This window comes from Lycium ferocissimum, chromosome 5 (assembly GCF_029784015.1).
Source record: "Lycium ferocissimum isolate CSIRO_LF1 chromosome 5, AGI_CSIRO_Lferr_CH_V1, whole genome shotgun sequence".
In the NCBI taxonomy this organism is placed as follows: domain Eukaryota; kingdom Viridiplantae; phylum Streptophyta; class Magnoliopsida; order Solanales; family Solanaceae; genus Lycium; species Lycium ferocissimum.
The window spans coordinates 60,122,043-60,148,104 of NC_081346.1; the positions used below are offsets into that span (position 1 = coordinate 60,122,043).

The 26,062-nt window shown below is 37.6% G+C and overlaps 1 protein-coding gene across 5 annotated transcripts; it reads right to left on the reverse strand.

The window, feature by feature from the left end:
- Nucleotides 1-436: 436 nt before the first annotated feature.
- LOC132056980 (E3 ubiquitin-protein ligase APD2) lies at nucleotides 437-8,358 on the reverse strand. Of its 5 annotated transcripts, XM_059449390.1 has the most exons (11): nucleotides 7,891-8,028; nucleotides 5,988-7,307; nucleotides 5,446-5,552; nucleotides 5,246-5,371; nucleotides 5,065-5,161; nucleotides 4,490-4,564; nucleotides 4,296-4,378; nucleotides 3,902-4,048; nucleotides 2,848-2,920; nucleotides 2,411-2,762; nucleotides 437-1,127 (listed from the first exon to the last, which is right to left on the reverse strand). In XM_059449390.1, exons 2-11 carry the CDS (start codon nucleotides 6,022-6,024, stop codon nucleotides 1,052-1,054), a joined length of 1,173 nt encoding a protein of 390 aa, XP_059305373.1. In that variant the 5' UTR covers nucleotides 6,025-7,307; nucleotides 7,891-8,028; the 3' UTR covers nucleotides 437-1,051. The 5 variants fall into 5 exon arrangements, with proteins under 5 accessions (XP_059305373.1, XP_059305372.1, XP_059305371.1 ...); XM_059449389.1 differs by lacking the exon at nucleotides 5,988-7,307 and having other exon boundaries at nucleotides 437-1,210; nucleotides 7,891-8,358; XM_059449388.1 differs by lacking the exon at nucleotides 5,988-7,307 and having other exon boundaries at nucleotides 7,891-8,352.
- Nucleotides 8,359-26,062: the final 17,704 nt, after the last annotated feature.

The window sequence follows — 26,062 nt, forward strand, 5'->3', positions numbered from 1 at the left end:
ACCCATTAAAATTTCCTGTCAGAGCTATGCTATGTGGCCTTTCAACTTATATCATAATCCATTAAGAAATACTTTACTATTAAGTATTAGCTACCAATCAAAAGATACTAAGAGAGTTTTAAAGGCACATATCGGAGTTATATGATTAACTATAGATACTTGCGCTCAAAGTTTCAGTCTGATTAACTATGGAAACTTGCGCTCAGAGCCTCAGAACGGTTAGCTAACTATAGTATTAAAATTGAATCTCCTGTTTTCTTTTAGTTTGTTTTAACAAAATTTACTTGTGATTTTGAGCATGTTACATGACCCTGCGCTTAAGTTACTTGTTGATACAGTTATACGTTATCTTTCGAGCCACTTTCGACCGATAGGTCGTGAGTTTAAATCACATAAAGAGTAAGTGAAGGACCATTATTGATCACCTCGGATGGGATACGTATAAACAAAGAAAAAATAGTTATTAAAAAAAAAAAATACATAGTCTAGGAGCACACAACATTACAACATACCTTAAACCATAGCTATTAGAATATAAAACCACGAAGATTGTGGTTAGATGGATGCACCTTTGACCAGAGGTGTTGGGTTTTCACGAGTCATGGGAACCAAAAAGCTCTTGCCAATCAGTTTCCCCCTTTAGTGGACATTACCGGATGAATCCGAATCAGTTGCACAAATGGGTCTTGGAGGATGTATAATAAAGCAAAAAAATGAGGAAAAAAAAAAGAAGAAAAAAAAAATCACCTAAAATATGTGAACTTCACCATCTATATGCTTCAACTACATGGCATTATGGTTGCTACTTGGTAGAGTAAACCAATGTAAAGAACCAAACATCTACGGGAGAAAGAATACAAATCTGTACGCCGCAGAAGAATACATATGTGCTGCTGTACCAAAAGAGACGGCACCAGAAAGAAATGGATTGGCCTACCAATTGCGCGAACTATTTCATTTACAACATCAATTTCAAAGAGTAATTCATTGGAATGAGTGCTCGGCATATCCATGATCTACATTGTATCTACAATGGCTCTCTGTCGGCTGCTCAAACCGTGTATATCTTTCTCACCTTCTTTATAGGCCTGCGACAGACTGGGCAAGTACCAGAAACTTCTGCTATCCTGTACACGTCAATTTCGTGGTGTTAACTGTTGTTCATGGATTTTCCATCTGTACCGTGCCTTAAGTTGCCAGTGTAGAATCACTGACGAATAAGTTATTAGGAATTGGAAAATGTCTTTGCAAATACAGTAAACTGAGGTCATCCTCTAAGTCATAGCACAACGTTAAATGAACTTTAAGAATTTTCAGTCTTCTGGATCCCTATTAACTATCAATAAGACTAGAACTGTATGTATCTGCAATTTAGCTTGCAATAGGCGGAGTAAATTTCTTGATAAGTAATAGGCACTAGTATTAATATTGGCTAGATCTAAATCACCAACTTGATTGACACTACAGAGATTTGATGGGATTTTAGCTTGAGCTATCTCTAGTCTATCTTAGTTCTTTTCCTTGATCACGCCATAAAACCATTGAAATTAGATTCCTTTTCCTTTCCTCGGTCATAAATACCATTGAACTGAGATTCTTAGAATATGAGGCCACACTAAGGCAACCAGGCACCAGCATGCCGTCGCAAACTGAAACCGAAGTGCTTATGTAATCCTGAAGAGGAAGGCAATATTACACGGTTTGACGTGCCAACTAGCACGGATATAATATACCAGAGCATCACATTTATTGCCTGTATTTCATATTTCAACGGGTAGTCTGACATATCTCGTTTATAGTGCTGGCGTTCAGATGGTTCTAATGATCAACAAGACAAATCTTGGTGCAGTTTATACCACGTTAGCTTCTTAATTTATAACTGAGTTGGATGATCAGAGTTCCCCCCCCCCCCCAACCCCCCCGCTTGTAAGGCTTGCACGAAAGAGAGTTGAATAAAAATAATCTCGAAATTTGTTTGCTGCCTTGGTAAAATAGAGAACCAAAAAAGGGGTTCGGTGAAACAGAATCACCGTAAATAAGGGAAAGGAGGAAGACCAAGTCCATAACAGGATCTCTTGATTATGAGGAAAGAGGCAGACATGTAATAGTTCAATTGAGGACAAAGCTGTGACTAGTCCTAAGTTGTCTCAGATATATGCCCATACTGCTCCCTCCATGTAGGTAGAATAGTCTCCGCAACCACATTTTCTTAATGAACAATAATAGCAATATGCAACTCTCAATTATGTCCTTTTTTTATCCGGGACGTTTAGCTGTCATGTCATGGCTTGCTGGATTCTCTCATATGCATAAATATAACCATATTCTCTTGCAAGTACTTTAGTCTTTCCTCTCGAGTATAAACTCAAAAATGAAACATTTATAGTTTTTAGAGAGAGAAGAAGCATACCTAGTTCCACACTCAAAACAGGATGCATGGTGTCCACATGGAAGAAAGAAGCAGTCCCTTGGCGCATCAAAACAAATTGTGCAGAGTCGGCGAATATTGCTGTTGTATTCACCATCCTTTACTTGTCTCCCTTGAGGTGCAGTGAGGTCCAGTCCATCTTCATTATACTCGTCGTCTTGTGAAAGACCGTCATAAGAAGAACCCCTGCTTGCGAGGTCATCATCTTTGCGTGAAAGAAGAGGGGTCTGCTGAGATTCCATCGGCCGCACAGGATTGCTAATACCTTCTTGATGAGAGGATCGCATATTATTCAAGTACCAGAATACCAGCCAAATGAGAAAACTCATACCACCTGCATTTAGAAAGAATAATGAACATAAAAAACTACAGGTTTTTTAATTTGGACATCAGGTATTACGTAGAAAAGAGAAATATACCTAGTCCAAGAAGATATGTGATCCATCGAGGTCCATAGGAAAGTTTGATGCTCCACATACCAGTAGCTGTATCCTACAGGAATTAGGTAAAAGCAAATTCATTCGCATGAAATCTGTTCTATAAAAATTGAACGCTTGCCAAAAAATATTTACATAAGACCCAATTTAATTGGTGAGACAAAGAAGACATTCTATATTCTACACCACAATATAGGGTCCTTTAAGATTAACAGGACCCTCGTGATGCCAAATAACTTGAATAATAAACATACACAAAGAATGATCTCTATTAACAAGCCAATCTATACAACCCTTTAAGGATGGAGTCATCAAGATAAAAGCATGTGAAATCCTATACGTAGTAATGCAAATGACTACTAGTTAAGTGCGTCTCCAAAATCTAGTCCCAGCCTTCAAATGTTGCTTGTTCGTGATGACGGAAGCAGAAAAATTACTGCTTGGTCTTGATTCACTCAAGTTGCTCCACCCAACAAGTAATATAATCGGCTAACAGAACATATATTCCAACAGATATATTTAGGAGTAAGCTTATCAAGACATTGTGTCCATATGTGGTTAAAGATTCACTGATTAAAGAAGGCATAATACACAGACAGACCGTCAAACTTGGCCTCAGCTGGTAAGTATGCCCTTCAACTTTGGGTGTGCACAAGTAGGCACCTCAACTTGTATAAAATTGAACACGTAAACAAAAATGTTGACGTGGCACATAAATTTTGGAGGTGTCTAGATGATCATTTTGTAAGTTGGAGTATTCAACTAAAAAGTGGAGACAAGTTGAGGTGCCTACTTGTGCACACCCAGAGTTGGAGGGCATACTTGCCAGCTAAGGCCAAGTTGAAGGGCATGCCAGCTGAGGCCAGGTTTGAGGGCATGTTTATGTATTATGCCATTAAAGAAACATCTGTTAATAGAAATGATACAAAGACTGCTAAAAACTGCAAATGCATTTAGCAAATTAAAGCATTTGTATTGGGCATTTTCTCTGATGAGAGAGTTAAACAAGGAGATCTAGAAAGAGCTGGAGACTTACAGGCCTTTGAGAAGGAGAAGTCAAAAGAGCAGAATTTCCACGGGCCAAAGAGAATCTCATACTACACTGTTCTCGTCCGAGGTTGCACTCGTAATAAGCACCAGTTGTATTATAGAGCAAAGCCCTACTTCTAATATCCAACCGAACCTGTTTTGCTCAGAACAAAAAATGATAAATAACCACACAAAAAAAAGGTAAACGCAATTTCAGTGCAAAGCAGGAAAATACTCCCCCTACCCCCAAAGATAATTTGAAAGTCAGGGACATTACAACTTTCTTCCGACCAATGAGATTATATAATTGTTCATCAGGGGAAAGAAAGCTTACACCCACTTGCTCTTTAGAGTACTATCTTAAGTTACAATAGTGCAAAGCATCAGTTTACTTATCTGACCTGTACAACTCCAGTGTTCAAGTTGCCCACTGCCACATAATAGCTAGAGGACTTTGCTATGTGTTGACTGATTGTGCCACTCCCTGCAGAAAAGCAGTTGGTGTGATAAGCTGACTTCTACCTATTCTGATCTATAGTTTGTGCAAGACCTTCATGCAGGGATTATGAATAACTTAGCTAGTCTTCTTTCTTACCATGAATGATATTCCATGATAACGTCGTATTTGGATAAGATGGGTCCTCAAGCCACTGAGCTAGCCCTTCGCTTCCTGCAGGTCATTGACTTTTAGAGAAAAATATCTTGGCGTTAGAAAACTGAAATGGAGCTAACATGTCAGAACTCTACTGGCTATATTCAATAGGAAGACCTGATCAACGAGACAGGCAACCACTTTCCAACGGAGAGAGCTACAAAGACAATTCCCGACTGAAGGGTTGAACCCAGAATACACCACTCTGATGGACTACTTAAAGAGGAAAATGAATCAAAGATCACAATGAACACAAAACCCATAGCAGCTATGCTGCAATAGTGAAGGTGGACCAGACTTCTACCATGTTAAGGACTCTAACGGTCCTCTACCCGTGTTATATACTGTGATACATACTGCTAATGTGAGGTTAAAAGCCCATTAACTTGGATTGATTTGCAACGTTTTGATGCTAACTTACAAAATAAACAACCTAGTACAGATTAGATTGACCCCTAAACAAGAAACGCAACACTAGGAAACAAAAATTGGAATACATTTGACGAAGATGAACTTACCTTGAGCAATAATAAGGACTAAAGCAAACGAACTTGAGGACTTGACACTATATGATATGTTTATTTGAGATCCTTGATTCAAGTAATATATCCATTGCTGTAAAATCAAACACAAGAGAATTCATTTAACAATCCTCAGGTAGGCATCAGAGACTTAAAGAAATTCAAAGTCATGTCATGCCTTGTTAGTGTTTGCAGGAAGAGAGGTTCTGTAAGCTTCAGATAAAGTTGCAAAAACATCAAGAGACGGATTTTCATGAAACCCATACACCGTTGGTCTATTGTTTGCATCATCCGTCTCTTCCACCTAGTTGGAAGACACAAATTGTTAAACTATGATATTGAGTAATATATAAAATGCAGGCTACAAAATTACACTACCTTAATATTTTTCACAAATAAGGGATTAGGTTTTATCAGGATTGAGGAATTTGGTCCAAGCTGCAAATTGCCTGGCCCATAAATCCCCAGCATCAAAGTCATAGATACTGAAGAAAAGAGAAAACATTCATCAACGCAAGCTCTGAAGTATCAAGCGTCTTTACTGAAAGAAAATAAACAAGAAAATGGAAATGGACAAGTATACTATTGAAGTAGTAGATACTGGAGTAAAGAGAATTAAATCAGCAACGGAAGCTCAGAAGTGTCAAATACTGTGTTTACCGGCAGAAAGTAGACAATGGAAAAATGTAAAAGAGAAAAAGGCATTTAAATACGAGTGCTTCTTACGTTGTCTCACCTAATTCTATCAGAATTGACGCTTTTAAGTACATAATACTAATATGAGCATGCTAGGTGACCAATTATTGTAGTTGAGAGATTCACAAAATTTTAAGATTGCTCAATGTAATAATAGAATCAAGCCCAATCAATGAAGCCACCAAAAGCTACGAGATGTATCATCATCTAGAGCAACAAATTACCAATAGCATCCAGCCATTCTTCCCCAAAACTCCACATCTACCTACATACTCACATAATGCTAGTCAACTTCACATGTCCATAAAATTCACATCCTCGAGCAAATTAATATAACAATTATAGTTGTCATCCTGATTCCCCTTTCTTTCAAAAAGCGTTCATAAATTTGTTACATCTAAGCCTCAACATTTGCACAAGATGAACGTCGCATAAATGCAAAAGATCCATATAAGTGATACCAACTGGTAGATATTAAAGCTTAATAATATAGGTAAGCCTACAGTAGAAGCCGTTTTTGCTAGAAGTTTTGTTTAGACTGTATAGAGATCTATATATCAGTAGAAAATTTATATAAATTTTAGACTTAGAGAACCCCAAGTTATCAAATATAGTGAAACAGGTCAGACTTCATAGGAATAAAAAAATGGAGCGAAATGGATAATGCAGACTTCATAATAGTTGAGATTGTGCCATAATAGTTGAGATTTTGTTGTTGTGGTTTGTGTGTCATCAAAAGCAAAGGTCGTCGAAAAGGCAAAAAATTTAACACCTACTAGTCTGTCTCTATTTGGCATCACTAGTCCATCAAGTTACAAAGGTCGGGAAACATGAAACACCATATATTTAAAATCTAAATAATAAAAAATCAAATCTGCATCTAAAGGTACTTATTCAAGTTCTGGAAGACTTAAAAATAAGGAAATTCTAGGATGAAAAAAATCAAAATGGAAAATAAGACACAGATGTATGATGAAGAAAAAGGGCACAAGTGAACATGTCAAAGTATATTCTTAACGGGATGGTAACAACAACAACATATCTAGTGTAATCCCACAAGTGGGGTCTGGGAAGGGTAGTGCGTACGCAGACCTTACCCGTACATTGTGAAGTAGAGAGGTTGTTCTGAAAGACCCTCGGATCAAGAAAATCAATTCAAAGCAGTTTTTTTTTTTTTTAAAGGAAATACGAAAGTGAAGAAGCCATGAAAATAATAAGGAAAGCAAGACATAGCAGTTTGAAAGAAAGGAACAGTAATAACAGCTACATAATACGATAACCGAAGTACAAGATAGAGAAGAAGATATGGTGCTCCAAACTACCACTAAGCCCATCTCACAGGAAAGTAAGACTACACTCAACTACCTACTAAACGTCTATCCTAATCCGTGAACTCCATATAGGGACATGTCCTCAGTAACCTGAAGATGCGCCATGTCCTGTTAATCACTTCTCTTCGATACTTCTTTGACCGACCTCTACCTCTCCTTAGACCCGCTATCGCCAACCTCTCACACCTCTTCACTGGGGCATGTATGTGTCTCCTGTTAACGAGATGGTAAATATTGAAATTTATCCTACATATTTTTTGTTTAATGAAGAGATACACTGACTTTTCATATGTAATATAACTCTTCAATAGGACTAGCATTGTCAATAAATGTAACCATTTCTCAGTAAACATACTGAAAAAGATAGCTCTTTTATCATTTCATCTTTTTTAGCTTTAGGAAAACAAAAATATCATCAAATTAAGTTAATGGTAAAAAAGCACAACTGAACTATCACTTTTTTTTGCGTGTTTCACACCCCAACTATCAACCGTCCCCTATTAAAACACATCCAGTTGAGTAGATGTGATAGTTCACGTAGAAAAAGGGAACAACTGATAGTTGGACTAATCAGCTTCGAGGTGTGTTTCAATACATAGACGGTGATAAGTTCAGGTAGGAAAAAGGGAACAGCTGATAGTTGAGGCGTGAACTCAGGTAGTAAAAAGGAAGTAACAGCTGATAGTTGGGGTATGAAAGTGGCGATAGTTCAGTTGTGTTTTTGACCATTAACAATAAAATGGAAAGAAGAAAAAAGAAAAAGGGGCAGATATGTAGATTTAGAGAAGAAAATTACGGAAGAAGCAGAAAGTAAGAATAACAACAATGCAAGAACAAGTATCATCTCTTCCTAACCGCACAGGTTGGTCATTATGAGTCACCGGAAAATGATTATGCGCATTGTGATCAAAAACACTATTAATCCTCTCTGGAAAAGGTACCGGAGGCCGTATATCATCGTCGTCAATCACCGGAACATCCGACGTGGACGCATCACCGGAAAATTGATCTGATTCTTCCATTCTCAAGAAGAAAAGGAAAAATTGACAAGTATAAGTTTGGGAGAAAATACTAGGAATTTTTTTTTTGTAGAATGAAATTGAATGTTACTGTGATGATGATGATGAGAGGAGTCCATGATGCAATTCAATGGCTTCACCAATCAGTCATCTTTCTTTTTCTTTTCCTTTTTTTTTTTTTTTTTTTTTGGGTATATTGGGTACCCACTGGGAGTTGACAACTGAAAGTTTAGAATAAAAAACAGTGACGGTTAGGTGATTTACAATCATAAATATTCATACATACGCATTGCGGGAGAAAATGAGTAAGACCGTGTTTGGATGGGCTTTATGATTTAAGGTGCCAAAAGTCATAAAATTCTAAATTATGGCTTTTGGCTTATTTTTATTGCTTTATTTTATTAACTACAATAATGTAGTTGGAGATGGAGTTGTGTTTGGTTATAATTTTTGCAAAGAATATTTTTTGTTTGAATCTATTGAAAATGGAAAAAGCAAAATAAAGTTTTAGTTATTTTCCAAATTGCAAAGACAACTCCAAATTATATTTGGAATTTTCATGGTCAAACGCTAATTTTCAAATAAAGTGAAAAATTAAGCCATGGCTAAACGGTCCTTACTCTATATTGTCGTTCTCCGTCATTTTCACATTCTTTGCATATTTAAATTTCTCGTGTATCAGTCAAGCACAAATCACCATTTCAAAGTCAACTGCCTCATTCCTTGCAGTTTTCATTGTAATTGTCATTATTATGTGTTGTTTCATTAGAGGTATTTTCAATGATAATTTTAGTTACTTGCCTCGTGAAGTCTCCATGTGGAACAATGCATCATCAAATTTGTGGGTGGTCTTGTTTGTTCACTTTTCTCATAAAGTTTCCTCCCTCAAATGTTAGCGATTAGCTTGAAAATCGGTATCTCAAATCCACTTGCTTCACCCATTAAAAGAAAAGAAAAAAATAAATATCAATGCAAAACAGTGTTACATATAAACAATGGAAAAGAGAAATTGGGTAATTGCTAGATGAGGTGAAAGTGTGAAACTATATTAATTATTTAGGTTTTGTTGTGAAAGAAAGTAAATTTTGCTATGTGTTCGTTACAAATTTCAAGTTTATGTTTCTTCCTTTTTTTTTCTTTTTTTTTCTTTTTTTTTTTATTGAGCTAATATTTGTATTGTTACGGGGGAATGACTGGTGGTTACAATGGTTTTGTAGTGGTGACGTAGTAGAGGATGTGCAAAAATGATGGAAAATGAACTTTGAGGCAGTTATTTCACCTATATCAATATATCTAGCATTTATCTCATATGTATATCTCCTTTGTATATTTTGTGTATATCCAAGAGAATTATCAGTAATATACACGATATGAAAATGTGATATAAAACGTCACGGGGACGTTTTTCATATCGATTTCAGCTCTAAATTTGGACTTCAAATCAGTCCAACTCACCTCCAATTTTCTCAAAATTTATATTCTCATCCAGGCGTTTCCAACGTATTCTAACTACACCTATTAAAAAACAAAAAAATATTAGATGAAAAAGTAGAATCAAATTTGGATAGAAAATATTCTGAAAATGGGTTTTTCCGACAATCTATCATTTTTGTAAACTATGTAGGATTATCTTGAAATTTTATGCGGTATTGGAGAAGAGATCAGGGGTGACTTGAGAAAAATATGTAGAAAAAGAGCGGGAAAATTATAGGAGTTATCTGTTTTCAATACTTTTTGGGCTACAAATGTCAATATCAATTAATGCCTAAACTACTGCCAATAACTTTTTAAATTATTGTTGTATATAAATGTCAAATTCCTCTGTTTCAGTTTTGATGAGAGATGGGCTCCCTTGGTCTCTTTGGCCTTTTCCCTTGAAATTTTAGGACGTCCTACGTCATAATTTTAGAATTTAAGATATTATTTTTAACTTGTGTTTTGTTTTAATTATAGAAAGGAAGTATCAAAAAGTGGTTGAAACGTTAGTTCAATAGAAACACCAAAATAGATAATTTAGTGAAGTAAATTTTTAAAACTTATGAGTGTTGCGTAGAAATTGAATATTTTCAATCATTTTAACGTCATCAATTAAATGGCTCATTAATTGATTTCGTTGAACTTTATGGGTTGCTCGAGCAATTCAACCTCGCTGGTTTAAATTAGTGGAAATATACTACAGCTAATACTTCGTTTAATTTGCAAACAAATTATCAAATGCATTTGGCTTTGAAAAATTAGACAGTCAAATAAAAGGAGAATCTCTGTGTGTGTTAGAGAGAAGAAAATGCTAATTTCATGGACAATCACACATAAAAAAGAAATGCATAGTCAAATAAATAATTACCAACCCCTTAATTTGATGTTTGAATACAAGCTAATGCAATCCACTAGAAATTTGAAAAAGTTTTGTCCCATCAAAATGATCGCATGCTAAATATACCAATGGTGAGAAATAAGAAAATAATCGCATGCAAATATACTAATGGTGAGAAATAAACTAAGTTGCGAAAAAAACTGACTTACTATATTTAACAACGAGCCTAATTTATATAAACATATTGAATTCTACATTTGAAGGAGGATAACAAATTGCAAGCAAATATTTTTTATTTAAAAGCATTGAGAGCCTTGAGAGAAAGGCAATAACGAGGAAAAGATGAAGTGGAGAACACAAAACGCATTTGAGAAAAAAACGTGGAAATTTGTTGGGATTTGCAAGAAAAATTGGTACAATTTTCGTCGTCGTTTTAACATCTAAATTGAAAAATTATTTTAGTTGTTTACTTTCTGATTGATTAGAAAGACCAACCTCAGCCTTAGTGAGAAGACGATGGTTGAACGCCAATTGAAAGGGTGGTAATTTTATCCATGATAACCGGGTAAAGTTAATTAAGAAGAACGTTTAACTTTTAAATCGAGACGTATTATATCTATCGATTCTTTCATAAGGGTTTAAATGTTTCTATGAACCCTATGATTCTTCCTTAATTATAGTTAGATTTTCTTTAATTCTTTATTTATTTATTATTTTTTACTTCTATTGTACTTGGACAGATAAGTCCCACAAATGATAGTGTTTCCATTGGAAAATGAAAGTGTAAGTATAAATGTTCAAACATAGTTATCATGTTCTCCTATAATATTGAGTTGATCTATCGTGAGCTTCATGTAGAAATGAATATAGGCAAATTGATCAACTAAAGGACCAAGGTAAAGTACATAGAGGGAAAAAAACAAAAACGATAAGTAAAGTTTGAACATGATGAGATTTGGAAGTTAATTAATCAATAAAAAGTTTGGTGTATGTGTAATATAAACCATTAACTCTTTTCAATAGATTCGACTTATCTCTGTCTATCACTTTCAATTTTCTAAAGTATAAATGGGAAACCTGTTAGAAAAGTGGTAGTATCTCAAAAGAAAGTAGACTAAATGATTAAAAAGAGCTTTATATCAAAGAAGCATACTTAACACAACTTATAGCATAAAAGGTAATCGAGTCGCGTCTAAATTAAATGTTGGTCAAGAACTCGTACTTTTTTTTTCTGTGGATATGCTATTCACATTATATTGTGTTGTTTTTTTCTTGGACTTGTAAGGAACTAGTGGGAATTGGGCTCGACACATGAGAAATGGAATGATAGGCAAACCTGGTGAATTTATTCCTGCGCGCAAGATGTACCTTATATCTCCATTATTAAATTTTGAATTTATATCACTTTCCCCTTAATCTTTAAGGTTGGAAACAATACCCTCTTTATATTTTGAATGAGAACAGCAACTCCCTTATTTTTGTGAGAAATTTTTCTCTTTGTGGAATAAAGATATCTTTTTTTTTTCTAGAATTAAAATACGAAAATAACTCCTATTTATTAGATATAAGTTGCTCATATTGCATAAATATAACCACTCGAATAAGATGTCGATTGATTGGATAACCACTCAGATGAGGCAAACAATTTTTTTCCCGAAAAATCAATCCGATGTTTTATTTCTAATGAAAAAATGTAGTATTTTTCTAAATATATTTATATAAGCATTTTATCTCCATTACAAGAACTCTAGTAATGAAATCACCATGTTAGACTGGAAATAAATTGGTATCTTATTTGAGTGTTTGTGTTTATACAAATATATGAGCAGCTTATATCTAACAGATAAGAATTGTTTTCCTTAATACAAAAAAAAAATTACCCCAAAAATGAAAAGTATCATCGAAAAATATTGAATAAGGAGATTGCCTTTGCCATCTAAAACATTGAGGAGTATCGTTTATCAATCATTAAAGATTAAGTGGTAAAGTGAAATTTACTCTTAAATTTTTAAGCGGGTAGATATATACAGACTAGGAATAGGGTTTGTCTCCGGCTTTATTATTATTATTATTATTATTATTATTATTATTATTATTATTATTATTATTATTATTATTATTATTATTATTTTACGATATATAAGATTTCATCATATGCCCAATGTCTAGCTTTGGTTCATAATGTGATCTCTCCATCTTTAAATTCTTTCTTTATTAAATCAAATATAATTAACATCGTCCTATCCTTGAGCTACGAACTGGATTGTACTAAATTTAAAACCCACTGCAACTAGTATTATCTGATGTCATTATTTTCGTAAAAACAAATAATGAAATTAAAGCTCATAATAGTATCTTTTCTTATATTTTAAAAAAATATATATGGTATTAAATAAAAGGACTTTGTCAATTTTGTCTCAAACAAGCAAACATTCTCCTGTGGGTAATTAGTTGGTGCAGAAAATAAACTGAAACCATGCATTAGATTGATATGCAGTACTTTGTCTTACCGGAGTTTTAAAAAGCAAGAGCGCCAAGCAAGGCGCAAGCCCCCTTAAATTTTTATTTTTTAATGTTTTATAAATTACTATATAGGAATAGATTAAACACATAAAATTACACACAAATTTCAAGAAAAAATAAAGTAGGTGAAAATGTGTATAGTACTACTTCATCTTAAAACGCTAATCAGAATCAACAATTGACTAAAAAATGAATCAGAATTCTTTTATCTAGAAAATGAATGAGATTTTTTAAAATAAATGAGAAGAAATTATATAACTAACTTAAAAAGAAAGAAAAGAGAAGAAGGAACCTGCAGTTAGAAGCATTGAACCAGAGCAACTGTGAAGGATGATGCATTTTTTGCTTTGTAATTTGCTAATTGACCATTTTCCTCTTTACCTGGTGAAGAGAAAGAATACAAGTTAGAGCTAAGAATAATTTTTTTTAACCTTTCAACTTCTTAGAATTTAATAACAAGCCGAGTTTTGTGTTTTTTTGATATTAAATTTCGGGCTTATTTAGCAATTTAAAATTCTAATTAGAAAAGAACTTTCTCGGTTTACACTCCAAAACAAAACTTGCCAACACCTAAGATTAGGGGTGTCAAATGGGTGGGTTGGGTTGAAATTGACCCAATCAAAATAGGCTGAGGTGATAAATGGGTTGGGCTAACATTGACCCAAAAGTTACTTTGGCTGAAATGGGCTAAAAATGAGTTGGGTCATGACCCGCCCAACTTGATCTAATTTTTTTGAGGGGTCTATTTTCTAGAAAAACATTTTCATGGAAAATATTTTCTAGAAAGACATTTTTCGCCGAAAATATTTTCGTGGATTTTTCGAAAATATTTTTGTGGAAAACATTTTCCGTGGTACATATTTTCGAGCAAAATATTTTCGTGAAAAATATTTCCCTTCATATCAAACACATTACAAACTTATAATATACATGATACAAGAAAAGTGTATACATAAAAAAAAAATAGAGTAAACTCAAGCAATAAATCCAAATTTAGGTAAATCTTAAAAACGGGATAGAATTGGGCTAGTATTGGGCTAAGTTTGAGATCATTTTAAAATGGATTATGTTGGGTTGGGCTAAAATCAGCCAAATGTAAAATTAACTTGAGCCCAACCCATAAAATTTTGGGCGGGTTGGGCGGGCAATCACCTTTTGGGCCAAATTTGACACCCCTACCTAAGAGTATGCCTAAAATAATGAGGCGTACGTCTCATGTTACTTTCACCCCCTCCGCACTTTCAAGACCGCTCCGGGACTCGTCTCAAAAAACTGTCTTTTAATATATTAGTTCTCATAAAATTGCCTTGTGCTACAAATATAAGGTTGCTGATACTGCCTTTTAAGATTCAGATCTTGGTGAATATTATGTTGATGTGCTTCAAAGTTATGAACTGGATAAAAGGAAAGTGGTAAGTGATAGGCTAGAAAAATTTAAGGAGTTGAAATTGGTTGTGATCTTTAGGCCCAAGAAGCTAGACAGGTGATGAACTTTTATGCTTTGGCTAATAAGAAGAAGTTGAAAACAATCAAGGACGATACAATAAAATTTAGGTATAAGTGTGATAGTTGGTGATTATCTCTGTGTGCCTCGTATTAAGGGATGGGACGTTAACTACTTATAAAGTTAAAATCTTGGTGTCTAGGCATACTTGTATGGATTGTTAATGGTTGAGGCAGCTGCAGCAGCTGCTTATTTTGAGCAGCAAATTCAAAACAATTCAAAATATTCTACCAAGGACATGAAAGGACAGTTGAATCTAATTTTAGTTTGAATTTCTCAAAATCTAGGCTGAAAAAGGCAAAAATAATGATTCTTGAAAAGTTAAAAGTTGTTTCAACAATGACTGTAACGGGCTTGAAGTTTATGAAAAGAAACTTAGGCAGTCAAATTTTAGGAACTGATATTGTAAATAATATATCTCCAGAGATGCACTTGGACAAAGTAATATAAGTTTCTTGAGAATGTACATTCGCTTCAAGGCTAAGAAGGATGAATGGAAAGTTTGAAACTTCTAATTGGTTTGATCAATGAATTTTTTTTCTAAAAAGAAGAAGTAAGGGTCAACTATTGACGTCTATTGAGCACGATTCCATAAACCACTTTTAACCACTAGCTTGGGCAGTGGGAGACAAGAAAACCACCAAGAGTTGGTTTATTCAGTTGTTGAAGGTATCTTTGGAGCTGAAGAGTGGTGAAGTTGTGACAGTTATTTTTGACATGTAAAACGCAGTGATGCTGATTCTTTCACTGATTTCTGCCCTTTAATTTTCTTTTTTCTTGTTATTTGACTTTGTGTAACTTGCAGTGTCTAGCTGATGCTGTAAAAGATGTTCTTCCAGAAGCCAAACATGGGCCATGTGTTAGTGATTTCGCCCAAATTACACCTTTTATTGATGTAAAGCGGTCGTTGTCCGATATATAACTCAACTAGGTTAGGGTCGAATCCCACAGAGAATACGACGAGAAACACATCCTATTCGATTATGTAATTGACTTTACTAGGTTCTTTATTAATGGTTTGAAATGTTTGTTCACTCACACTTTGTTAAATTGAAACTATTTGATTAAAGGGGTTAGGGTTGTGAATCTTACAATGGGTCTTGTGATGGATTATTTAACTAATATAGGTGTAGAGAGTGTGGAATGGATAGTGGAGACTGTATACGGGTGAAACCGAGGATACCCTTATCCTCGGTTTCCCGACATGGAGTTTAAGTTTATGGTGATCATTGCCGGAATGGACGAGTCCCAGTAAGGTCCAAAGTCGGGCATTGGGTTGGAGCCAGACCGACCACCCCTGTCCCCGTGTCGTTGAGTTCGGCTGGAGATGAATATCGAGATATGACGTGAAGACGGTTAACCACAATAAGGAAGGGTCCGAAATATCCGCCATCAACCAGATATGGCGGCGCCGATCTCGCTCGTCATTAACTAAATAGTTTGTACCTTATTTAGACTTGTACTAGGGTTAGGATTCATCTACTATATGAAGAGGAGGACCTCTTTATTTTTGCCAACTTCAGACACACACGCACAACATACAGAGCAATACAATCATTTTATTCTAAGTGTTCATCCATCTTCCCAAGTGTTCAATCATTGTTCATTATCTATTCACTGTAGCACGATCTCGGTTCCCTGGATCCGAGCCCTTAGATCGAACGCTTCGAAGATCCATCGTTGTTTTGCTGTGGTTTGCTTATTTTTACTCGCACTTGCTTTATCATTTATTGTTTAACAGTCATTCGTATTAAATCAAACCGCATATCCTTCGCACCGCGTACAAATTCAATTGTTATCCATTTTAAGGGTAAACAGTTTGGCGCCCACCGTGGGACCTAGGATAATAGTGGTGGTTTTATATGAATTTCGATAACACACGTTATTTTACACTTGCTCTTTAAGATTTGTTTTCAGGATTATTCATCAAGTTAGACTCTCACTCCGTTAACTTTCATGTCGCATCAAGCCACCATGAGGTAAATGACAACGGGATACCGAACAACAACGTACCCCCAGGTGATCCAAACAAAGCTGATCCTCATTCTCAAAATGCTGTGAATAGCGATCGGATGTCGGTAGGCGACATGCATGCAGGTGGAGGCAATGGAGCCACATTGCAACAGCTCAGGAATCAATCGGAGATAGCTATGGCACAATTGCAGGCCCAATAAGCGGTCATAGCTCAATTACAAAATCGGAGATGAGCGCCCAACGCTGCTCAGTCCAAACCGATCGTGCTGAGAACCCCAATAAAAGGAAATTGGACTCGAATTGGGAAGAACCGTATCGAGTCACTGGCGTGACCGGAGACTGAGGACTGCCCCCGACTAAGAAGACCAAAATTGGGAAGGAGCATAGCGTATGGCTAAGACTAAGAAGACTGGTTAAGAACTAGGGACTGCCCACGCCGGATCAATAGTACTCGAACCTTCAGACTCGGACTCCAGCACTAGGGGACCATCATACCCTGGGCAAATCGGGAAAATCGACACCTGTTCAAAGCCAAAGCTTGAGCGATAGGGTTCCTTTTGTAAAGGCCAAACGATCGATCGAATCGTACCCGATTAGTTCATTCTCGCTGCGGCTACTATCGTAATCTTGTTCGCACTTCAATCAATAAATTTGGACAATTTCTCGATTTGTGATTTTATCCGTTACTACCCCTTTTACATTAATTTTACATTTTATTTTATTTTTCGGACTCCCAAATATCCGAAATGTGCAAGCAAAGGGCTAAAAGCTTGAATTATTATAAGACTACGGTCTTAAATACGAAGGACTACGGTCTAAATTGTTAAAGATTGCGGTCTGAAAACCTAAAATTTTTACTCAACTTGTTTAGCGGACTACGGTCCTAAAGAGGTCCGAAGTCATCAGAGCTCCGACCTGATTACATAATGCGACTCAGAGACGTTTGAGTTCGCAAACAGAAAAATAAGGCCTTTTCATTAACGCATTAACGGTTAACAACCAACTTTGGTGTCGTCTCTGAAATTCGGTACTAAGGCAATGTCATATGTCGGTGAAACTTGAAATCGAGTCACCGCTACTTTAAATTTTGCTTTCACCAAAACAAAAACGCATGCTAAGGCGATAGCACATACCGTACGAGTTCGAAACCAAGTCCACGATTATCCCAATCCTTAAACTCAAAAGATAAAAGACTATTATGCGATGAAAAATGGCGAATTAAGCCGGGTAAAAGCTTTCTTGTCCATATATACGTCATATATTTACAAAGGCTCGAGAAACGTCCTTGAGATTCAAAAACATAAAAAACTACATAGAAAATCGCAAAAAGTGAAAAGAAATCTAAAGCTCCTAAGCCTGATCTTTATCTGAGCCTTCGGCGTCATCCTCGTCCGACTCAAGCTCATTATCCGACCCCTCAGGATCATACGTGGCCTTTGCCTCTGCCTCGAGCCTCTTGGCCTCTTCAATTCGGTTCGATATGTCCAACTCGGAGGCGTAAATGTCCTCTAAAGTCTTCCTTCGGGATAGACACCGCATATACTTGGCCCGAGTGTCACTCTTTCTCTCGGCCGCAGTTATATCAACTTTATACTGAGCCAAAATCCCCTTGTAGCTCGAGATTTAGCCCAGGGCTTCGCCATATTTAGCATGCAGATCAATATCACGGCCAAGATTGTCCCGCTCCGACTCGACCAAGGCAAGTTTCGATCGGAGCTAAGCAATTAGCTCCGACCTCTCATCAACCTTCTCAGTCGTCACACGGAGCTGATCCTTGGCCGATGCCAAGTCTTCCTTAAGAGCATCTCGCTCGGAGACAAAACCATCCATCTTACACTTAAAGGCCTCAAGCTCGGGCTTAATCTCGTTGAGCTCTAACCAAAGTTGGTCAATCTGGGTCACATATTCCCGGGCCTGAGAAGGGATAGTGTTAGCGTCGGTTATTAATCGCTTATTGTGAACTTCAAAAGCCATTACCTTCCCTGCCAGGAGGTCATGTTCCCGTCTGACCTTGATCGTCTCTTTTTGAGCAATCTCCAAATCGGACTGAAGAGCGGAGGAGTCGGGTAAGCTCGAGATAAATTCTTGACCTTGCTCGTAGAGGTTCCGGAGCGATTCCACCTCGCGAGTTTGCTGCCCGAGCTGATCCTTAAGATGATCTACTTCCATCTTCAGTCGATGAAAGCTTTCATGGTGCAGCACCGAGGCCTGAAACCAAAGGGAAGCGATTTTTAGAATGAGAAAGGAAAATAAAGCTAAGTATAAAACAGAAGAAAGGGATATACCCGGTTTAAGGCCTGTTGAGCCTCGCTAAAAAGGCAGGGGCTATCAACTTCACTCATCTTCCTCCGATCCTCTACCGTCACTAGAGGATACAGATAACTCGCCACCCCGATCGGCCCGGACAACATGTTTATGTGGGCCGGTACCAGAAGCGAGACCCGCCTTTTCCAGTTCGGGTCTATGCTCGGAGCCAGAAAAACTTTCTCCAATCGGGCACTAGAGTTAACCCCAAATCGATCAGCTACAGAGACTAGTAGATGGTCGAACCCTGAGCGGCTCTCAACCGTGATAGTGTCTTTATTTGGCAGATGACCAGCCGCATCTTTCAACACTACAGATTCCTCGGTCATTTTGCCTGTAGCTTTTGGGCTCTCGGGTCGGGCAAACGTTGATCGAGGCGGCGAGTCCTGTACGTAAATAATGGTCTCAGCTGCAGTCACAACTTGTACGGGAAGGACGGAACCTATACCATATAAAGGTGGGATATAAGGTACCTTCGAGCCCGAGGCAGCGGAAGTTGCCCTCGAACCGGCTGTTGTGGCCGTCTCTTTCCCCGTTCTTCGAGTGGAAGAAAGCATGGTAACGACATCGTCGGGGAATCCCGCCCCCGACCCCGTGGTGTCCAAACCCACCGGTATCGGGACATTGCTTTTCGAGCTTGACGACTCTTCGTTGGTGTTTTCCACCAACTGTGGAATGGTTTCCTCCGAGCTTTTCAACTCTTGGTTGGTGTTTTTCTTAGAGGGTCGGTGCTTGACTAACAAGAGGTCCTCGTCATCAGAGTGATTCTTGAATTGGATGATGGCTTCGGAGTTCAGAACCCGGACCGTGGGTTCTCCCCTAGAAACCTACTTAATAGTAAGTCTCAGCCTCCTTCTGCCCCCGGAAGGAGCACCGGGAAGTTTGGATGGCCGTCTTTTCTTCTTCTCGCCCTCTCTTGCTCGGTGGTCTCGACCTCGGATTGCGGGAGGATTGGAAGCTTAGAAGGTCTGTTCCCCACTGGTGGCCTCAACATCGGCTCCATCTTTCGAAGTTTCGTTTTTGTCTTGCCCTCGAATCTTAGTGGCCTTTGAAAGGCCTGCAAAGAAGAAAGAACAAGATCATTAAACGAATTATGGAATAATATAAGGGGAGGTGGAAAAACATCTCGGTCGGAGACTCACCATGATTCTCGGCCTCCCATCTACCCCTGGATAGCAGACGCCAATTTCGTTCGGCGTAAGTAAGCTGAGAGCAAATTTTCCCGATCTATTCCTCCAAGTTAGCAATCGCGTTGAGGGTTCGGGGAATTGCTGCAAACATATAAACCAAGCTAAAAACCATCACGGATAAAACATCGGAGGTGCCACTTAATTGTTTAAAAATATAATCCACTTACGATTCGGGTTCCACTTCTCGGGGAACGGCATCTTGGCTGCAGGAATCAGATCCAGGTCCTCACCCGAACAAATTTTCCCCGCCAGCCTCGGTCTCTATCCTCATCAAGGCTAGAGAAGGGAGCTTTCCTTGCTCGTCGTGTGAGTTTAATCATGCCTCCCCGAAAAATTCGAGGACTATACAACCGGAGGAGGTGGTTGACCGTGAAAGATTCATTCACGTTAGTCGCCAAATAACGAAAGAGTATAATGATCCTCCAAAATAAGGGGTGGATCTGACCGAGGCAGATCTCGTACCTCCTACAAAAGTCCACGACCACCGAGTCGAGTGGACCAAATATGAAGGGGTATGTGTAAACACTCAGGTACCCCTCTACATGGGTCGTGATGGCTTCAACATGCTCGGGGATAACGACCTCTTTGTCTTCCTAACCACAGTCCTTCTTGACCTGCTCGAGTCTATCCGGGAGGATTGTGCACACGTAGTCCGATATCTCAGCACCCCGATCCCCTTACTAAGAAGGCCTCTCGACCTTAAAATCCTTGGTCGTAACATAATAAGATGGGACATAATCTAAGCATTGTCGGTTCTAATTTTGAAGCCGACGAAGATTCATCGATTTTGGCTTTCGGAGATTTAGCTATTTTATGAAAATAGCAAGGTTTGAAGATTTGATATGAAGGTTTGAAGATCTGGGAAGATTAGTTGATGATACGAAGTTTGGAAGTATGAATGTGTGAAGGCTTGCGTATTCAAAGGCACGAAGATAATTTTGGAGAGTGAGAATTCTGAAGATAAAAAATAAAAGGGAAGGTCTCGCTTTTATAGAGGGTGGCCGAGACGGTTGCCATTCCATAACCGTCGGCTCACCCAACTGGGATACGACGCGTGACTAACAACAAAACGACGTGACTGGTGGGACGTGTGATTCTATCAGCTCATACGAACCTTACAGAAGAAGGAACCGGAGATACTGCCACTTCCCTTCGTTTCGAATTACTCATTGTGTACGGGTGAAATCGAGGTCAAATCTGCCCTCAAATTCCCGATGTGTTACAATTTGGACCAATGAAAGTGGTCGAGACCTCGACATGATCGAGGGCCAATATCAATTTTGAGTCAACCAAGCATCGGTTATGATAGAGCATATCCCGAGCAAACTATGAATACCGAGACGGAACGAGATGCAGATAAATGTGAGGGCCGCTGAAAAGACGTTTTGACTTTTTTCGCGTTGCTCCGAAACTTACAGGATAAGACAACCTTGAATTCAACATAGAGGAAAACTTAAACGAAGGACAAAGGCCAACTGCACTTAATAAAAATTAGTAAAAGGCCAGTCCACAAGTTCAACTAATTTTCTTTATATAACGAATTTTTGATTTCTTCGGTTACATCAGTTCCAAAAAACAAAAAGGCCTAACTTATGGTCCTATGCTAGAACAAAAGGGAATCCCCAGACGGTACAAAGAATCGAAGGTTGAGAACTTCGACTTATACCCTAGGGTACTAATACAATATTAAGCATCGGCTAAATGAGCCTGGGATTATCCTCAGGAGCAGCCGAACCAGGGTTGTTTGGGCCCGGTAGATCCTCCTCATCGAGAATGATCGTCGAGGGTGGTCCACCAGGAGGTATTTCTCGTCGAGTATCCATAATATGGTGCGTCCTGACACGAGAGCCTATCCCTGAGGGAATGGTCGAGGCGCTTGTAGAGACTCGTCGACTGGACGTGCTCATCGATGCAGGCGTAGTCTTTCTCACCCGAACAATACCCTCGGCACCCTCTTCGATAATGTTTTTTTCCTTTTGAAGACCTTTTTGTCGGGATCCTTGAAAATCGAAGAGTCGAGGTTGGAATATGAAATGGAAAAGTTAAAGAACTCTACAAACAAATTGAAAATTACCATGATTTTTGCCTTTCCACCCTTCGGGTGCCATGCTTCTCGAAGAATGGCCCACGTTACGAGAAGCACCTAAAAGTGCAACTACCCATTCAAAGATAGTGATTATAAGCTTGGGTTCGATCGGATTCGGGATAGGGTTCCATGCCTCCGGGAAGTCTGCGGATAAAGAGCGATGAAGTTGAACCGTACGAATCATCGCGAACCGATGTAGCCATCCCCGGTCATAGTCATCTTCCGGATCTATGAGACCTCGAGTTCCTCGAGGAAGCAGATGAACTATTCCCCCTCGGATTACCCGGGGTACATATATATGTAGCAAATGGTCGAAGGTAAAAGGAACCCCAGCTATGTTAGCTAATATTTTGAAGCAGTACACGAGCCTCAAAATCTGTGGAGCGATTTGGTTAATACAAACACGATATCGGCAACGGAAGTCCTCAATCACTTGAAAGATGGGAAGAGAAAATCCGATGGCAAAAGGGTAGGTATAGATCATTGAATAACCAACAACGTGATGATTGATCCTCACCCCGCTTTCAACAGGATGGACATCGACATCCGCACCAAGGTTGCAATCTTTCCTAACTACGGGGATGGTAGAGTCATCGACAAAGGATTCGAATTTCTCCACAGAATCAAGGTGAGAAGATATTTTACAGTTATTCGCGTATTTGAAACCCGTAGGAAGAATATCCGCAGTAAAAAATTCTAGCTCCTCCTCTGGACCGCTCGCCCCCATCGCTGATAGGGGGTGAATGTGATGGTGATGCAAAATGGTCCTTGTCTTGGGTTAATAACGGTAGAGAAGCCATAACCAAGACTAATGCGTAACGTCAAGCGAAGGAAGATAGTGTTACAGGAAAAAAAAAGTTTAGAACTCAGAAGAGAATATAGAACTTGATAGATGCAAACAAGGGATTTTTGAAAAGATGAGGTTTAGGGTTTAGGGTCAAAAGTGCTTGGCAAGAAGGAGAAATATGGGCCTTATATAGAGGGGAGTGCAATATATTTTTGAAGGATTCAAGAATTCTGACAAGGTGCGGATTCCCAAGATTGATTAGGCGGCTAAAATAATTATGAACTGACATCGGGCAGAGTGCAAGGATTTGGTGGGAACGTCTTTTCCTAGGCGGCTAGGTACGGCCTACTCGGCTTCATCCGGATCCATTTCCCGAAGTTAATACTTTCCTTCGAAAAATGGGAGGACTATTTGTATACGGGTAAAATCGAGGACAAGGGTATCCTCGGTTTCCCGACATGGAGGTTAAGTTTATGGTGATCATTGCTGGAATGGACGAGTCCCAGTCAGGTCCAAAGTCGGGCATTAGGTTGGAGCCAGACCGACCACCCCTGGACCCGGGTCGTTGAGTTCAATTGGAGCTAAATACCGAGGTATGACGTGAAGGAGGTTAACCACAATAAGGAAGGGTCTGAAATATCCGCCATCAACCGGATATGGCGGCGTCGATCTCGCTCATCATTAACTAAATATTTTGTACCTTATTTAGACTTGTACTAGGGTTATGACTCCTCTAGTATATAAAGAGGAGGACCCCTTTATTTTTGCCCACTTCAGACACATACGCACAACATACAGAGCAATACAATCATTTTATTCTAAGTGTTCATCCATCTTCCCAAGTGTTCAATCATTTTTCATTATCTATTCACTGTAGCACGATCTCGGTTCCCTGGATCCGAGCCCTTATCTCAAACGCTTCGAAGATCCATCGTTGTTTTGCTGTGGTTTGCTTATTTTTACTCGCACTTGCTTTATCATTTATTGTTTAACAGTCATTCGTATTAAATCAAACCGCATATCCTTCGCACCGTGTACAAATTCAATTGTTATTCATTTTAGGGGTAAACAAAGACTCATTTACAAGTAGGAATTTTTCAATGCACCCGCTTGATTTCACTAAGATGATTTGGATGTTTTATCAATCTAAAGTTTGTTCCATGTACTAGTTGGCAGTTCATGAATTAGGTTTTGTAATTGGAAACTAAATTTGTTAAGGTTGCTAATGCATATGTTAGTTTAAGACTAGAAGTTGGCGTTTGAATACTAAAACATTGATTTTTGAGGAAAAATTAGTTTTTGAAAATAAATTGAAAAGGGATATTAGAAGGTTAAAATTGTATTTGGACATGCATTTAATTTGAAAAAAATTACTGTAGAAGTTTTATGAGTGGGAAAAATTTCCACTTGAAAAACATCTTCAATTTTGCCCTCAAAATATCAATCCAATATATAATTGTTGTCCAAACGGGTTAGAGATATATCTTGAGATGAGTTAAAGTCAACAAATTATATCCAATGATCATGGAGATGAGTGGTTTTGAATTTTTAACTCTCGCTTGAATGAGAAACCTTCAAAAGTCAAAAGTTTTGCCCCAAAGCAAAATTTATTAAACTTGAAGTTTTTACCCATAGGTAAGTGAATCAAAATTTCAAGACCATCCACCTACAAAGTTAGCCCCCGTTTGGCCATAAGAATTATTCACTTTATTTCGGAATTTTTTTTCACTTTTTTCCGAAATCAGCGTTTGGCCATGAGAATTCCGAATATAACTTGAAGTTGTATTCCGGAATACCAAAAACTATGGCCAAACACAACTCCAACTCCAACTCTAAAATTCAAAAAAAAAGTGATTTTTTTTTGTATCTATAAATAAACGGGGCCTTAATCTTTGTAAATCTGAGTTGGTTCTCTACTTTCTCTTAGCTAGTATTTAGCTCTTCCAATATCTGTCATTCCCCATAATTTCGGCCGTGGCAAAACCGCAAAAGTGAGGAAAAGAACAAGAACTGAGGAAATACAAAATTATGCCTTGACTGACTGGATGGCATAGAGTGCATCTTTTAAAATTTTTTAATCCAGCGAAAACGTTGGAAACAACACGTAATGGCTCCAATGTCTTACTTTGCCAGGCTGTTCCCTCTGTTAAAAATCTCAATTTACATTTAAGCCCTCCCATATTCAAATAAATTGATAAGGAAAAGAATAAAGATCAGTTGAGCTTTTTAAAAATTTTCTTCACTATTTTCTATTAATTGAACCTCTTTAGGAAATAGGACAAATGGACTTGCACAAAATCAAAGGACCATTTTACATGCATTTTTCCTATATGGACTGAAGTTATAATAAAAAGGAGACTAGTTATACAATTTTCCCTTTCCAAAGCCGGTTATATAATTTTCCCTCTCCAAAGCTCTTCAAAATGATTTTAAATACTCGTCGAACCTTTACCTTATCTAATTATATTCATAATACAATAAAAATAATAAAATTTATAGCGTTTAATTGTAAGACGGTTGATACTTACACACAATTAATGTGTACATCAAGAATTAATTCTAATTAAGATTAATATATATTAAAGTGAGATATACATAGTTAAATTTTAGGCAAAAAAATGTCTTGAATTCATTTGCTCTGCACAAATACATATTATTCACTTCAGTTGTTTCTTTTTCCCGAACTGCTTTCATTTGCTTGCCCGAGCCGAAGGCCTATGGAAACAACCTCTCTACTTCTCAAGGTAAGAATAAGGTATTTATCCTGTTCAGACCCCACTTGTGAAATTACACTATGTATGTTGTTGTTTTGGTTGGTGGTGGTACAAATACATATTACAAGTATGTTTATTTTGTAAGATTGCCAAATAACTTAACACAGATTAGTTTGTCATTAATTATAATTTGTGATAATGACAATGAACGTCATCAATGAAGGTTTTGCATAATTTGAGATTAGTACATATGTTTGTTTGATACAGTTTAATATTTTTTATAGCTTCTAAACTTATGGGCATGAGTGATGTTTTATTTTTTTTTTTTAAAAAAGTGAAATATATTTTGAAAAATTATGACAAATATATTTTTAAAACTTAAATTTTTTCACCCAAATCAATTTTTTTTAATTTCTTAGAAAACTGTGGCCAAACGCGAGCTTAGGTTAATGGTGTAAGAGATTTCAAATTTTAGTTCAAATTAAAAGAGGCAATATTAAGTCAATGCTAAATAAAAAATACAGTTGCTAAAGTCTATGACAGGGTTAAATCA